The sequence below is a fragment of the Nematolebias whitei genome, chromosome 17 (genome assembly GCF_014905685.2).
Source record: "Nematolebias whitei isolate Nwh7 chromosome 17, NemWhi1, whole genome shotgun sequence".
Taxonomy (NCBI): Eukaryota; Metazoa; Chordata; class Actinopteri; order Cyprinodontiformes; family Rivulidae; genus Nematolebias; species Nematolebias whitei.
Window position 1 is genome coordinate 7,058,176 of NC_056514.1, and position 17,575 is coordinate 7,075,750.

The 17,575-nt window shown below is 41.6% G+C and overlaps 1 protein-coding gene across 1 annotated transcript in view; it reads left to right on the forward strand.

The window, feature by feature from the left end:
* The window catches only part of ca10a (carbonic anhydrase Xa), a 937,335-nt gene that overhangs the window by 283,985 nt on the left and 635,775 nt on the right, over positions 1 to 17,575 (forward strand). Inside the window, exon 3 of the mRNA XM_037691574.1 lies at positions 5,148 to 5,290. Coding sequence (XP_037547502.1) covers positions 5,148 to 5,290 — 143 coding nt within the window. The remainder of the gene's footprint in view (positions 1 to 5,147; positions 5,291 to 17,575) is intronic.

Sequence of the window (17,575 nt, forward strand, 5' to 3'; positions counted from 1 at the left end):
GGATGGATGGATGGATGGATGGATGGATGGATGGATGGATGGATGGACGGACGGACGGACGGACGGACGGACGGACTGACTGATGGACGGATAGACAGAAAAACACCAACAAAATTAATATTCATAATAGGAAAATCAAACTGGGCAGCACGGTGGCACAACTGGTAGAGCTGCTGCCTCTCAGCGAGCAGGCCCTTGGTTCAAACCCTGGTCCAGGGGCCTTTCTGGGTGGAGTTTGCATGTTCTCTTCGTGCATGCATGGGTTTTCTCCGGGTACTCCGGTTTCCTCCCACAGACCAAAAACATGCATGTTAGGCTGATTGGTAACTCTTAATTGTCCCTAGGTGTGAGTGAGAGAGTGAATGGTTGTTTGTCTCGTTTGTCTCTATGTGTCCCTGTGATGGACTTGCGACTCGTCCAGGGTGTACCCCGCCCCTCGCACAGTGATTGCTGGACATGGGCACCGGCGACCCCCATGATCCAAAGTGGAATAAGCGGGTAAAGATAATGGATGGATGGAAAATCAAAATGCATTTGGCTAAAATTAAGTCATTAATGGTTATTAAGACAAAGGAACCAAAAATTCAGCACATTATTTTCTAGATGCTTTTTTATTGCAACCACACAAACACATTCTTCATTTTCACCTGACATGTGGTGGTTTGTTTGTTTGCTGAAGTGTAGGTAATAAAGGAAATCCTAAAAAATCCACTCCAAGAAGTGCTAACAGGGTGTTTGTGTTAGGCTTGTGCTCTGGTTCTCCTGACTTCATCATTCTGTTTGAACAAAATTAATGTTTCCTCTGCAGAGTGCATCAACACAAACACTGGAGCTTAAAGTCTCTCAGCCTTTAGCTTTTAGTTCATGTGATGTTGCGACAGCTTCCTTCTGATTTATCCAAAATTTGCATATTATCAAATCATCTATACTTTTGTTGGAACTCTTCATAAAATTTGCATACCATAATAGCAGTGAGTCATCTAGGTGTGACGTCTTCGAAAGGGGAAAAAAAATGATCTCTCTGCAGAACATATTTCAGCTAAAAGCTGCCTGTTTCAGAGGTTGATACTGAGAATCTATTTCTCTCCCTGAGAAGAATTGAGTTTTGTGTCTCGGTGGCCAGGTCTTACATAACGGATCAGTTCCACAGAGCTGACATTCAATCACTGAGCCATCCTGTTTGCTCAACCTTACACGCAACACACGTGTTCGCTGATAGTAGGCTGATCTGTGAGCTCTCCTGCCAAACAAGCGAACACTCATATTTACTATCCTAGTTATACAACTAAGTACAAATTAAAGACATAGCATTCCTTAAAAGTCTCTGGTTCTTAAAACCTGAAAAGGTCTGATATACTAATGTTGCATTCAAATAGATTTTCTCAGTAAGACTTCCTTCACACTGAATTACAACATAAACATTTGCTAGAACTTGGAAAGTCTTTGCAAGGTCTTGGCGAAGTTTTCCGTAGGCATTTAGTTCCCCTCTGATAGTGCGTAACTGAGTATGATAAGTCCATCTATATCTACCTTTAAGTCTAAATTTTAGATTTCTGGGGAGAATGTGAAGGAGCATTGTAGCAACATATCCATGATGATGTGGGGTCCACAATGATCCCCGTGGTTTAGACGTCAATAATTTGAAGCAGACCTGGCTATCGTGGCCTCTTGCATAGGTCACAGACCATCACGCCCATACAAAGTTGGCAGCTCAAAGATTTTGCTGCAACTCTCAACTCAACCCAAATGATCAGATCATGCTATAACTATGCAGCCTAGACAGATAATCAGTTCTCCACATGCCGTTAAGTACCATGCTATGCTCAGCCATCCGTCATTTGCCTTTTAGATGCAAAGCAAGAAGCGCTTGTTCTCATCATGGTCAGCCATGCTGGGGGAGAAAGGTATTCTGGTAAATGTGGTTGAACTTCTGCACAGAAAACCCCTTCACCTTCATCCTCTCATTTCTCAACATTTTCTCCTCCACAACAAGTCCAAAACTGATGCTGGATGCCTTAAACCTCACATATTTATATACAGTAAATATCTTCAGGTTGTACAAAGCCATGGAAACAATTTAATATAAACTAACAGGAGCGTACGCCAGCCCTGATGCTGGTGGTGGAGAGGTATCTGGTGTGAACAGGAACTGCCTTGCATGTATTCATTGGGAACCCCTCTGACACATGAAGCACATAAAAACTGAATCTGGGCACCCCTTCGATCTGGAATAAAAAAAACAGGCTGAGTGGCTTCCCCCAGGACCCCCTTGGATTTGCACAATGATCAGGGTGAGAAGCATTCCCTGGGATCCTCTCAGACCTGGACGTGCAAACTAGCTGAGAGTCATCTCCCAGCACGCCTTTGTACTTGGCCACAGGAAGTGGCTGAAAGGTATCTTTTTGGAGTGCTTTGGACTCAGATACAGACACAGGTTGAGAGGCTCACCTCTTGGACATCCCAAGAGTCTTTATGATCTTCTAGTGATGAACTGCATCCTGATGCGATCTGAAAGAATCATGTGCAGTTGTGGTTGTTGATGTAGCGGGATATTGTAGGAACATGATCTCTGCACTGAAAACAAATAGTAGAAAAAAAAAACTTTTGTGAAGTACTCAAAGCATGGACACATTTGGATTGCTTTTGTGCTATCCAAATCAACCAGTCACATTCTAAAAGGCCATGAAAGTACAGTGATGTCATCATTCAGTGTGAAGAGTGTCTGAAAAGCTAAAAATATTTTGGCATCTAGGTCATTATCTTGATGAGCTTTTTCTGACACCATGTGTTGAATCCAATGTTTAGTGGTTTCACAAACAACTGCAGAAATGCTTTGTCTTTATTTTTGTGTAAATCACATTGATGTTCTTCTAAATTACAAAGCTGTGACCTTTAGACACTAACACAAATGTAACAGTATGGAGGATATTTTTGCTAATAAATAAACGGACCTCATCTCAGAATAAAGTGTCAAATGCACTTCTGGTGGTTGCTTTTCATTGACACTAAAATATATGAATATTTCTGTGGAAATGTTTTGACCTGAGAACTGTTCAACTCACAGTATGAAGGTTTTCTAAATGAACCATAAACTAGAACATTAAGAACACAAGTGATCTGAAGGTAACATTAACCTTTTGTAATTTATTTTTGTTTGAACTTGGATGTTTTCTGGTGCACCTAGTAAAAAAAAGAAAAAGAAAAACAGTGTTGTTCTCATTATTCTGAGTCAGTTGATAAACACTTGTGTGAAGGTATGGGTGTGCACGGATGTGCTTACTCCACCTTGTACGTACGTCTCTGATACTCTAGGGCGCCCAGGGCACAGACGGTGGAGGTTAAGGGCCTTGCTCAAGGGCTGAGAGTGGGGCAAATGAGGGTGGAGGCAGGTGTGGGTGTTTCACCTTTCCATCCCACATTTTGAAGTAATCGGTACAGGGAGTTGAACCGGTGATCTTCTAATCACAGGCGCACCTTCTCTAGCCTCTGTGCCACCACTTACCCAACAAAACTTACTAAGACAATCTTGAAAAATATTGTTAGGATATTGTTTTGCCATAAATGTTGTTCTTCATGTTAAATGTCGCAGCACGGTGGCGCAACTGGTGGAGCTGCTGCCTCTCAGCGAGCAGGTCCTTGGTTCAAACCCCGGTCCAGGGGCCTTTCTGGGTGGAGTTTGCATGTTCTCTCCGTGCATGCATGGGTTTTCTCTGGGTACTCCGGTTTCCTCCCACAGACCAAAAACATGCATGTTAGACTGATTGGTAACTCTAACTTGTCCCTAGGTGTGAGTGAGAGAGTGAATGGTTGTTTGTCTCGTTTGTCTCTATGTGTCCCTGTGATGGACTTGCGACCCGTCCAGGGTGTACCCTGCCCCTCGCACAGTGATTGCTGGACATGGGCACCAGCGACCCCCGTGACCCAAAGTGGAATAAGCGGGTAAAGAAAATGGATGGATGGATGGATGGATGGATGTATGGATGGATGTTAAATGTCATAATTTCTGGTCACAACGGCTACAGGGAGGAATCTACAGGAGCCTGCCGTGGCCAAAACAGCCTGAATAAACCCAAATGTCAAATAAGAATAAGACCCAGAGGGTTAAAAAAAATCCACATATGAAAAATTTGGTACATTTTTTGATTTACAAGAAGCTCGGTTTAAAACCACCAAATGGAAATCATCCATCCATCATCTTTAGCTGCTCCTTCCTTTCTGGGTTGGATCACTGGTGCCCATATCCAGCAGTCACTGTGTGAGAGGCGGGGGACACCTGGACAGGTCTTCAGTCCATCACAGGGACACAAAGAGACAAATGAGACAAACAACATTCACTCGCTCACTCACACCTAGAAACAATTTAGAGTTACCAATCAGGCTAATGTGTGTGGCAGGAAACTGGAGTCCAAATGGAAATGATATGGCCCCCCAAAAAGTGACAGTAAAAAGTCAGTAAACACTGTTAATAGTACCTAATATGTGTACCATGTTTATTTCACCAATGTTATTTCACAACTCTTCCCACAGCTTCAGAAAAGCCCACAGAAAGTACACAAATGTGTTTGACTCAGTTGAGAATAATGTGCTCCTGTGAACAGTGTGGTCCTGACAAAATTAGCAAAAATAAAGAAAAATGTAAAAAAAAACATTTGGCAAAAGGTGTTCGTTTAAAAATTTGCCCGTGACCATCGGCATCACTTTTTTTGTGTCTGTTAGCAAAATATATCATGGAATGCATCTACAATTGCTTAACATCTGAAGTCAACTGGATTCAAGATGGCTGCCACAACCTATTCACATTATCCAACACAAAATGGCTGTAACTTAACCATTTTATCACTATAGAGCTGTGTGGTAATAGCTGAGAACAACAAACACGCTACGACATCATGTGATATCAGATGAGGGTTCACATAATGTTACTGTCAAGGTTTGACCAATTCATTTATATTTAAACTTCTTAGCTGCAAACATCCCAGTCCGTTAACTAAAATCTGATATTATACATCTCGCTGTGAGTCTGTCATGTAGAACGTTCAGGGAAAAAAATGTAAAAACCTCCACTGTAGCACCCGTTGTAGCACAGAGCATGCTATCTTGTTGGTGCAGATGTTCACCCTTTTGTTGCATCTTTTGTTCTTGTTTAGTGCCGTCATTCTGGGGCTTGGTAAACTCTGCCTGGAACCTGTGCTCAGTCGGAAAGAGGCAGTCTCCGGTGAACATTGAGACCAGCCACATGATCTTTGACCCCTTCCTCACGCCCATAAAGCTGAACACAGGCGGACGAAAGGTAAACACACACGAACACAGATGCTATCTCCGCAGTCGACTTGATGAATGAACGGTCTTTGGTGGCTGCTCTTTTGTCCAATTTGTTCCTGAAGATGTGCTGCTGCACTACTCTGCTGCTTTTGTGTTGGTTCTGTTTCACAGCTATTGTACTTTGATAAGGTATGTTCCCCTGATCAATAATCTTTGCTTCGGTTAGCGTTGGCAGACAATGTGAGCTATTTGTCTAAGGAGCGTTCCTTTGGAGATAAAATGCAACAAAATCCACTTATTTGAGGATGTACAAAGCTTGTGCTCCGGTTAAAGAGAAACTTGAATGTGATTCTGAGGGCTTCGGTGTTGAAACCCTGCAGCCTAACAACAGATTACTTGAGCATATTGTTTATTATTTTCTCCTATACAGTGGTGCACCAAGGACAGAAATCTGTTCCATCATGTGCCATATGACAGCACCTAATTGGGAAGCCTTCACAGATGGGCTGCCTTCGAAAGCGCAAACTTGCATGGAAAGATTAATGTTATGAGTACCGGTAGTTTTTTTCTTTTTTCTTCCCAACAGTCAGAACAGGGTTGCCCTTGGGCAACTGTAGGGATGCACTGCAGCTAACCACCCATGGCACCTTGCTGCCACTGTGGATTTCTTCTTATGACAGACCTCAGAAAGACCCTGGGAAAGTCCTTGGACTGGACTTTGATCAGGTTTTATCCCTGATGGGGGATTTCTATCCCTTAGAATGTGTCAGTGTGTCTCTACCTTGCAATATGTCCACAGTTATGGTTTTATTGCTGATTTGCTGTATCGTTTGGATTATAGCAGCAGAATGAGGCTGGGGCAGAAAGTGTTAGAGCAGTCATGGGCATCTTACAGCCTGTGGGCCTGATGTGGCCCACAGGAGGTCAATGAAATCTCTGAAATCAAATCGGCTATAAATTGCTCTGTGCAAGAAATTCAAAATCTCTGCTTTTATAGGTCAGTGCCTGTTTACATCTGCTTCAGTGGTGAACTGGAGTTAATCTCTCCACTGGTAGTGGAGTCTGTGAGATTTAGGAGATATGTCCCATGTACCACAGTAAAAATAGAAACCGAAACATAATGTCAAGTTTTAATCAGGACATGGACTTCTAAGTGTTTCCTGACTTTATTTAGCAGCAAAACAATGAGCTTATTCTGTAGGGATCAGAATTTTGTCAGTCAGGTTTTAAATTAAAGAAGAGACATTGCATTCTCTACAAAAATGTAGTGAATGCTGAGTGCTGGATGGCTGATAAAAGCTAAAAGTGACAAAATGCTGACGAAAAGTAGCAAATGCAAATTAAAACTAGCTAAATGCTAGATAAGAGCTAAAGGTAATGAAATATGTTAGTTGAGATTAGCAATAGTAAAACACTAGCTAAAACATGCAAATAACTAGCCCATTGCATAACGTAGAAAAATTCTAACTAAAATCAAAAGGTAGCTAACAACATACCAAAAGCTAAAAAGCATAAGCAACCAAGCCTAAAACAATAAAGTAAGCTGTGATAAATTTTAAAGAAAACAATGCTTTTAAAATCATTGACAAGTTTTCAATGTATTTCTGTAGGAAAAATATCAGCACCACCAGAGTAAACCCAATGAAAGATGGTGCAGGCACACATCAGAGTTTTGATGTTCAAACTGAGAGCAACAAGAACGTTTTTTTATTTATCTTTTTTTTTACCAATAAGTAAATAGAAATGAAGCAGTTAAAATTAGTTTTGTGATATCTACAAAAAAGTGAAAAACACGAAGATTTTCTCTTATGGGAAGTTTCTGATAATGGAAAAAGGAAATAGGACAAAATATCAGTTTTATGTTTTAGTTTGATGCAGTTTAACAACATATGAAATGATGCAGGACATGCATATATTTTATGAATGTTCACTAATGAATATTTCAAGTTTAAACTAAGGCTGTAAGGCTCTGGATGTTCATGGTTGTCTTGGTTGACACATTTGCAACATCACATGGACATTGGGAGCAATGTTACTGGGGTGGTATTCTGGGGTAGTGGTTCTGTTACTGGGGTGGTATTCTGGGGTAATGGTTCCCCTCTTTAACTAGGGGGACCAGAGGGTGTGTTCCAAATATAGGGATATCATTCCCCTTAGCTTTCCTGGTAATGTCTATTCAGGGTTACTGGAGATGCAAGTCTCATCGATTGTCAAACATCAGGTTCAGGAGGAACAATGCTGGTTCCGTACTGGCCATGGAACATGGTACCATCTCTTTACCCTCACTAAGGTTGGTGAAGGGTCATGGGAGTTTGCCCATCCAGTCTACACGTGTTTTGTGGACTTGGAGAAGGCGTTCAACCGTGTTCCTCGAGGTATACAATGTTAGAGATTCAGTTTCAGCAGAAGAGAATCGCCCACCACCTTGTAATTGTCTTTTTTAAACCAAACTGCATTTGGAGGTTTGTTTATGCAACTGATTATAGAGACAAACACCTTTGGAGAGCCATGAGAGTTGTTATTCTCTCCAAAGGATCAATTTAATGAAGTTCAATTTGTTTGTAAAAAAATTTAAAAAAAAAACAGAAGCAAAACATGAAGAAACAGAATATAGTGATTTGAATAAAAATGTTGAATTGATTGCTTCATCATTTCTCAATTTGGTTTATATATTTTTTTACGCTTCATTTTTGTTAGTTCCACTTTTTCTCTTTTGTCATCGCTGAAATGACAAGAAAACATAAACTCGTGTAGCGTTGATGTTTGTTGTCTGGCAGCAGCTCTGCCTTGTGGTTATTGTATAGATGGATGCTCCCTAAGAGAACATTTACCCTCTTCCCACATGACACAAAACATTAGGCGAAATCAATTGAATGGGTATTTAAATTGTTCATCCCTACTCTCATAAAACAATAGACTTTCATTTTGTTTCACCTATCTCCACATTTTCAATTTGAATTTCAGGACAACTTGGAGATGCAGAGTTTTGGAATACAGTAACTTGGTTGTTAATCTGGGAAATAATGCTAAGCATACAGTGAGTCTTCAGCCTTGTGGCTCTGTATGTACAGTGTTACATTCTGTCACAATCACCAAGGAGCTGTTGGGTATACCTTTGCTTTCATGGACTTCTTATTTAGACCTGGTCTTATAGCAGTTGACCCTGCTCTGATGAAACTAAACACATGGATGGTCTTTGCAGGGTCTTGGCTGGGTCTTCTGGCATGTTTTAAAAATCCAGTGGACTTCCTATTATGCCTAATAGAATGTGATGGGCCCATGGTGGTCTTTAGTCTACACAGAACTTCTGTAGTGAAGTTGTAGTGGTTTATGATTGTGGTGGTCGGTGTAACCACAGCACCTAAACAGACATGGCTTGGTTGTTGATAATTAAACGCAATTAAAATATGTCTCAGACATTTTTTTGAGTGAATCCTCAGCTTTTCTGCTGCAGTTCAGCTGTTTGTGTGCACAACAGCCTGTGTCCTCTCTGAAACACACGGTTTATGAATCCTGGTCTCAGAGTGGAGGTTTTCAGGGGTTCAGGCAGGATGTTTACTTCGCTCAGATAGTAGAATAACGTGAGCTGAGTCCTACTGCACATCCCTTATTGTGCTGTCTTTAATGAAGGAACACTGTCAGCTGAATCTTATTTCACAATATTTCATCTGACACACTTTAATCTATTGGTTTCCTTTCTGTGTCACACTTTGCCTTTGGGAGCAACTGGCAACCCAGCTCCAACCACCTCTTTTAACTGTAAGAAAAGTTGCCAGAGTCTAAAGAGCCATTTTGGATTCCCTCTCCTCCCTGTGTGTTTTTTTTATCTGCCCCGTCTTCTGGCCTGCTTTTCCTGCAGTGGCCTAAATGTAATCTGTTGTGTCTCCATCTCTCCGAGCACCTGAGCTGTCAGCGAGTGAACACAAAGCTGGCTTCACCTTGTCAATGCTGATTCATCTGCGCTCTGTCTCTGGCTGCTTGGCAGCCAGTCAGCCTTGGCCTAACACGTTACCAAGACCGGTAAAGAGCTTCCGCTCGGGCTTGCTGGGGCTCAACTCACCACCCTGACATAGGAAGAGCTTAAGCCCACTTTTTTTTCTTTGCCCTGGAGGGAACCAAAGCGAAAGCTTAACCCTCCCCAGCCCCTTTTCACTCGCTGACTAATATGTAACACCCCCATGAACATGGCTCAGGGAAGATGAACACAGCTTTTAATAGATTATTTTGCTGCTCTGCATTAAGGCTAATGAACAGTAAAAGGGAATTGAATTGACCTCAGAAGAGAAATTTTAATTAATGACAGGGAGGTTGTGTGCGATGGATTGAAGGCATCACAGTTATTAAAAAGGCACTATTAATTGAATATTTACTCTGCCATAAATGAGCTGCAATTAGTTGAAGAGATTTTAATGAATTTAATCATTGTGGAGCCTCGGAGGTGGGAAAAGAGTGACTCCTTTATTTTGAGGAGTTTCACTGAAATTGTAGCGCTCTTGAAACAGGATTTGTGTGCTCTGAAGCTTTAACCGGGGCCTGCAGGAGCTGGGTGGTCAGAGCTGCCATCTTGTAATCATGAGGTTGTGGGTTTGAATTCAGGTTGAGTCTGTGCTAAAGTTGCGTTTGAGTCCAAAAAATCAGACCGGACCTGGCCTCAGCCCGAAGCTATCATTTCCGAACCCCACCCAATATGACAAATTAACAGTAATTACAGGTTCCACCCCCCCCCCCCCCGACATTTTTAATTAAGCTTTGACTGCTTACATTATTAACGGTCAGCGGACGTGCGCAGCTGAGTAAAGGGGGCAGAAGAAAGAAGCTGAGAGGGTGATTGTTCTTTCATGGTCAAAGCTCATTAATTGCTTCTGCTGCATTCTGCATTATTCAGACACGGACCCTGCTCTGACATGTCGGATATTTTGTGATCTCACCTGTTTGGGTCATCGGCCGCGCGCTTCTGCTGAGTGCAGTGGCTGAATGAACGCTCATTTGGGCTGATGGATCGCTGGCAGTAGTCCATCTGAAGCTTAACTGAACTTTTTACCTCTTTCAAGGCCTGTCAGCATGCAGTCAACTGGCCGTGTGTGACTGGTGAATGTATGGCAAGCCATGTGGCCATATAATTGGTTCATCAGCCATGCGGGTATCCGCTGACACTATCAAAAGCCCGACACTGACTCGGCCCGCACATTAAGCACATTATTATGGACAGGCCCGGCCCTAATCCGGGTTGGGCTGGGCCGGGCTCCGGGTTCGGGTTATAAATGACAGCTCTAGTCAATCTGAGTCACTGAGAATCTTCACCAGCTCTAGTTAGAACATTCAGCGAAAACACTTGCCAAATCTTTTACACACGTTATCTTGCTTTGTTGACCCATGCAGCTGCAGGGAGCAGCTGAAAGAAAAACATTGTAAAGCATTTACAACAGGTACTGACAGCATTTGTTCAGGGGCCTGCATTTTTCTAAGCAGGCTCTGCAGGGGTTTTATATTACTTTATTTTACTGGTTTTGTTTTCCTGCTCTTGTCTCTTTTTACCTTATTGACAGTGACAGCTGAGTGATACTCGATAATAAAGTCCTACTTGTCAGGTTTTTAAAATCATATTTGGTGCTCCAATGGTTTTCAGATTTGTTTCGTATCAATCTGTTTCCCCCTCTTCTGTTTATTAAAAAAAGAAACAATTCCTGCTGCCCTGTTCAGAAGGAGGAGGAGATCTGACCAGCAGGCTGGCTGGGATGGGCACTTTTGTGGCCCATCAGCAGTTGAGAATTTAATTACACGACTGTTGAGTAGAATAGCAAACAGCAGACTCTTGAAAAGCAGCTGTTCTTTTGGTCCGAAGGGAATAGCCACATTTGTGTGTTTTCTTTTTCTCTCTCACGGACCAACAGAATGAGCTGGCGAGGCGGTCACTGCGTCTCCCTCTGGACTCGGTGTTGGGGAACGTGACCGTATGTACTGAACTGACTGGTTGTACGCAGCTGTGCACAGCAGCACCGTGTGTGCTGCTGCTGCTGCTGCTGCTGCTGCTGCTGCTGCTGCTATCAGGTTTGTTCCAAGATGGATTCAACTGAGGGATAAAGATGTTCTTCTTGTCCTTTTTATAAAAGCTGCTTCATTCACTGATGATGTCACAACTTCACCTGGTCAGGTGACACAGAGGTCGTAGACTGCAATATGAAGAATGTTAAAAATGCAAAGAAGAAAAAAATAAAACAAACAGTTTAACAATTACAAGCTAAATAAAGAGTCCTGGGGTTTTAAAGTTGGTTTTATGGGCTGTTAGTATCTCACTTGTTGTAGATACTCTCAGTCTGGACAAGTAGAATGTATTTGAGCGAACAGTTGAGCTAACAGCGAGTCCAATTTTGAGACTTACTGTAAAATGAATTGCTGCCATTGAAAAAAAAAAATCTCCAATTTCAAAAATTTAATTGGGGGTTGTTCATGCAAACATGCTTTATAAACCTTTACAGTGATATCAGTTTTGCATTATATGGTTATTACATTGAAATTTGTGACTATTGACATGTAAGTAACTGCAGCAGCAGCTAGCTGTTGCACAACATGTGCAGTCTGAGGTACTTCCTTAAGAATGTTTGTAAAACGGCCGTTAGCTTGTCCAGTTCAAACGCAGTTTCACATAGTTTTGATTGATTTACAGTCATTTGTGTTTGTTTTCCTTCAGCTGGCTGTGGCATCGAATGAGGCTAGTTTCAAAGGTTCATCAGTTGTAGATGAACCTTCATGATTTATTTTGTTGAAAGTTTCATTAAAATACATCTACTGTTTGAGATATTTTGCTAACTGGCGGAGTTGACACCAATATGTTTAATGATAAAGTTTTAAACAAACATTTGCAATCAGTAAGAGCTCAAAGAATGTGTTGAGCATCATCTCAGTCGCTGCCGTTCTACCTTTCAGGTCAATACTTGTAAACTTCACTGAGTTGTTGGCATTTTTTTGGCTGTGGCAGCCATGTTGAAACAAGTCAATAACTAAAACAAAACGATAACCAAAAGTTATTCAGCTGTTCATGCACATCCAATAAGACACACACATGCAGCAAAAACATTATCAACCACAAGATCCACTGATGTAAAACTGATACTCTGATAATGTGATGATAGTACAAACACGGTTTCTTCTGTTACACTGAAGTGAAGTGATTCATAAAATACAAATCCAGCATGTAGGCTTGCTTATTTATATTGTAATATATATATATATTTTTTTTCAAATATACAGAAAAGTAGTTAAAATTGTTCCTGTCCTAAACAAGCAGCTTCAGATATTGTTAAGAGTCAGAAGCAGTAAATCATACACTGTTGATCCATGCGCTGTGAGCAGGGCCTTTTAAATCTCCTAATGATGAATCTGTTGGTTGGAGCCATTGAAGGCTGCAGCGATCACAAAGGAAAATCAAAAAATTAACGAGGAAACGAGACGTTGGTTTCAGTGCAGAGAATACACGCATATAGCCCGGCCACAAGAATCTGCCATGTGCAGCGTGCGAGGCTTGTTTTTATCAGCTCCAAGCTCACAGACTGACTGGCGTCCTTGGACTGCCAGCTGCACCTACAGCAGCGTTCTCCACACTTTTTCAGCATTCAAATTACTTTTAACATGATCAGGTCCAAGTGATCCATCCATCATCATTACCCTCTTCTTCCTTTTTGGGTCGAGGGGGTCTCTGGTGTCCATGTCCAGCCATCCCTGTGTGAGAGACGAGGGACACCCTGGACAGGTCTCCAGTCCATCACAGGGACACATAGAGACAAATGAGACAAACAACCATTCACTCTATCCTGATGCATGCTCAATAATCCAGGTAGAAAAATCTAAAAAAGTTAAATCTGGTCCTCTGGACATTCAAAAAAAAACCCAAAACTAAGCAAATCAACAAAAAAATGTAGAAACGTTTCGTCTCTCATCCGAGAGGGTTCAAGAGGGTTCAACTGTCCCCCTCTTACAATGCTGTGATTGCTAGTATCACTCAGCCCTCTGTGAGTAGTAAACAGCCATCAGTGTGCTAATGATCCATTGTTAGGCTGATGGTCCTTCTTGAGCATGTGATCAGCTGGTTTTGGTTGTCAGCAGCAAACTGGTTGATCCACTCTGAGAAGGTGCTATTTAAGAGACTGAGCTGAAAACAGCACCTCAGACTGAGGAAGTTTCTCGGATGAGAGACGAAACGTTTCTACATTTTTTTGTTGATTTGCTTTGTTTTGTTTTTTTTTGAATGTCCAGAGGACCAGATTTAACTTTTTTAAATCATTCACTCTCTCACTCACACCTAGGGACAATTCAGTTATCAATCAGCCTAACATACACATTTTTGGTCTGTGGGAGGAAACTGGAATACCTGGAGAAAACCCACACATGCACAGAGAGAACATGCAAACTCCACCCAGAAAGTCCCCCGGATCGGGACTTGAACCAGGGACCTGCTCGCTGAGCGGCAGCAGCTCTACCAGTTGCAGCTGGTAGGTTTTTGGCTTCTTATTTGGTTCTGCTCCCCCCACTCATTTTGCACACTTTCTTGAGTTTAGATTAGAAGAAATAAACTGGAGGCAACTCTGTAGTTTTCTGCATGGTTGTATGCACATGCGTGGTGACATGTGTCATAGAACGTCTAGTCTCAGATTGGACCTGTATGTCAATCAAGTGACACATTTCATAGAGAGGATGGATGATAGGCTGATGTTTGTTTTAAAAAAAGACGTCTATTTTGCCATGTGATCTACTCAAACTGCCTTTGCAATCAACCAGTAGATTGTGATCAACATATTGGTAACCACTGGCCTACAGTATCAAACCAGCTCCTCATCCAGCTCTTTCTGCTAACTCAAACACATGGTTCATGGGCAGTTAACGTTCTCAGACATAGCAGTTAAACACTTGTATAAACCATATTCAAAATTCCCTGACACAAACTTAGTGTGTCTGTAGCTGAGATCCATTCATCACATACTGTACTTTGAGCACGACAGTTACTTTTTCTTGAAGATTTGACCACAATGGACCAACACACCACCATTGCTCAGTCCTGAATGCTTGGCCTTTAATTGATGGAGCTGTTTTTGTGTACAAGTTAACACTGAAGTTTCTTCTGATACAGACGTGACAGAGTGAGGTTTGGCTCTCTCTTTACCATGCTTTGTCAGGCATGCGGTGCAATAAACATTTGATTTATCTGTGCAGAGTTTCAAACAAACTCTGACAGAAGCATGGAGGGAAAAAATGTCAATAATAAAACGAATGAAAGATATGAACCGTACATCCCATCGTTAGTGATGACAGTCCAGAGATAAGTCTTTTGATGTATACATCAGTTTATTTGTTGCAGAACATATCAGGTTTTACAGCTGACCAGAGGATTATCCGAGTGGCTTTCTTCTCTTTTATCTAAACAGGTCAACGTCTACTCTTCATCAAAATCTATTTTTTTCCTGTGTGGGTTCTGAATGAATCAACAAAAACATTCATTTTTTGATAATTGTTTCTGCTGTGGTCATTGATGTCAGAAGTATCTGTAATGTGGGAGCGACACACTGGTGTGTGTGTGTGTGTGTGTGTGTGTGTGTGCAAAAAGGTGTACACTACTGTACAAAAAAGCAACTTTTCATCTAGATTTCCTTATTTTAATTTAACACATTTAAAACATGTTTCTCACCTAGTTTATGTAAATTCAGCTGTGGGTTTTAAAAACATTTCAACTTTAACGTACCTTAACACACAGCGTCACACGCTTAGCTTAATGCTAAGCTAAGATGCTACAGACGTAGCGCTCCACCTCTCTCCTCCTAACCATGTATATATATTTATGATCAACCCCCCCGGTCAACAACTGCTGGCAGTAAGCTCGCTTTCTCAAGCTGGAGAGCGAGCAGCACAGAGGTGTCTCCACCTCCTCCACCTTTGAATGTCCTGCCAAGGTAGGAGACGCAGAGGAGAAACTGCAGGCTACTGGAGAGTTGTAGGTAACCAGTAAAACCTGGAGTGGACTTTTAGTGGTTTGAGTATTCTGTTAATGAAGTGGAATGGATTTGTTCACGAAGAAAGAGAAACAGCGCCAACTGAACTAATGTTTCATGGTAAGTGTGCGTGTGCGTGCGTGCGTGCGTGCGTGCGTGCGTGCGTGTGTGTGTGTGTGTGTGTGTGTGTGCAGGGACACGTCCCTTCACATATAATGGTTGCAAAGCCCATGACTGTGGTGTTGGAACAAACTAATAGGAAATGAGTTGGACGGCATGGCACCAGTTCAGTCTTTATGACTATGCGGGTGTTCGGTGGTTTTGTAAGGCTGCGGGTTTGAGTCCAGGTTGTGTCAGTTAGGGCATCCTGTGTAAACCATGTGAGTTCACTTGCTGGGGTGACTTTTGCAGAAGGGAGCAGCTGAAAAAAACAAAAAAAAACCAATCATCACTTTTTGTTGTCCGTATATATATATATATATATATATATATATATATATATATGTGTCTTTTTTACGTCCTGCTTCAGAGTAGATGTTTTCATCCGTCAGTAGGAACTCTAAAGATGTAAGGAGGAAGTGACTGGTTCATACAAACAGAAACTGGAAGCTGTGTCAGCACCTGCTCTGTTAAAACTGCAGGAGTGTGTTCATGATGCAGGAATGAGGTGAAAGAATTAACTGAACAAGAAAAATCAGATTTAATAAAACAATGAGTGGCGAGGCAGCAAAACCAACATACAGACGTTTTACCACACAACAAACCATAAAGTGGCCTCAGGACATCAGGGAATATGCTCTAAAACGTCTCAGTAATGTGGCCCCAAGAGCTGAAAAACTTGTGGTGTGTCTCGATGAAAGACCAGTCACACCAGACAGAAATAATGAAAGCTCTGTTGCCACTTATCTCCATTTTTTTGTAAACAGAGATTATGTGCTGTGTTTTCTCCTTCTGTCCACACTGTTTGTTGAGAACAACTAGAAATGACGAGATTACAAAGTTAAAATCCGTTCCAAAGTGGAGCTTTTTTTTTATCAGCCACAGCTGGTTCATGAGACCAGCACAGACAATGGTGAAGCAAACTGGTGTTTCAAAAAGTCTTTTTTTGTTTCTTTAGCTTCCTTCTCATGAAAACACCATAAAAAGCTAAAGGGCATAACCTTTGCATAATTTAGCTCCTATTCACACAAAACATTAAATGAATGTCTCTTTAATAAACATACAGCCCGTAAATAAATGTTTACATAATTTCTGGCACACAATAACAAAGGAAACGCTCCGGTAAATGTAGCATGCTCTGGTTGTTTTAGAATGTAAGGCTTGATGCTAACTTTAGCATTGCAATAGAACATAGAGCTATAATATTTATATTTCTATTATTTATTTATTTATTTATTTATTTATTATTATTTATATTATTTAGTGGGAATACTTAAACACAGAAATCAACAGCTGCCTTATCTTAGGTGGCACAGAGCCTCTGAGCAAGAAGGTTGCTGGGTCAGATCCTGGCTTGACATGTTTCTGAGTGGAGTTTGCATGTTCTATCCATGCATGCATGGGTTTTCTCCGGTACTTCAGCTTCCTCTCGCAGAACAAAAACATGCATGTTAGGTAACTCTAAATCAGGGCTACTCATCTAAACTGCTCAGGGGGCCACAGTCTCTGAGAGCCAGCAGCTCAGGGGCCGGACATCCAGCAATGAAAGTCATAATGTAAAAGTAAACCAAGGATTACAATGATCTGTTACCTGTTAAATATGTGTATTTTGTTGCATTGAATCATAAATGCAATAAACAGAACCCAATCCAAACTCATAATGCAAACCCAGACACCCCCCCCCCCCCAAAAAAAAAATAAATAAATAAATAAAATAACTTTTTTTATGAACTGATTGGTGGGCTGAAAGTGGCCAGGAGGCCGCCAGTTGAATAGTCCTGCTGTAAGGTGTCCCTCGGTGTGAATGACAGCGTGAATGTTTGTCTCTACAGCCTCGTTCAGAAGAAGCCTCAGTCTGGGATTGAGATGTGTTCTGGTCATCTTGGACCATTCAAAACACACACCAAGGCAGCAAGAGGGGTCAAAGTCAATCTACCTGTGATGTTCCTCTGTAGTGAGGCAGTAACAGGGTTGGGCTGGCTGACGTGTTAAGAAAAAAATACAGTAGTCCCTCGATTTTCGCTGTGGTTACGTTCCAGACACCACCGCGATACGTGAAAACCTGTGAAGTAGGAACGCTATTTTTATTTTAGTATTTATATATTTTTACGGCTTTGTAAACCCTTCCCACACTGTTGCAATGTTCTTAACAATGTTCTAAACTCTTAAACCTACGT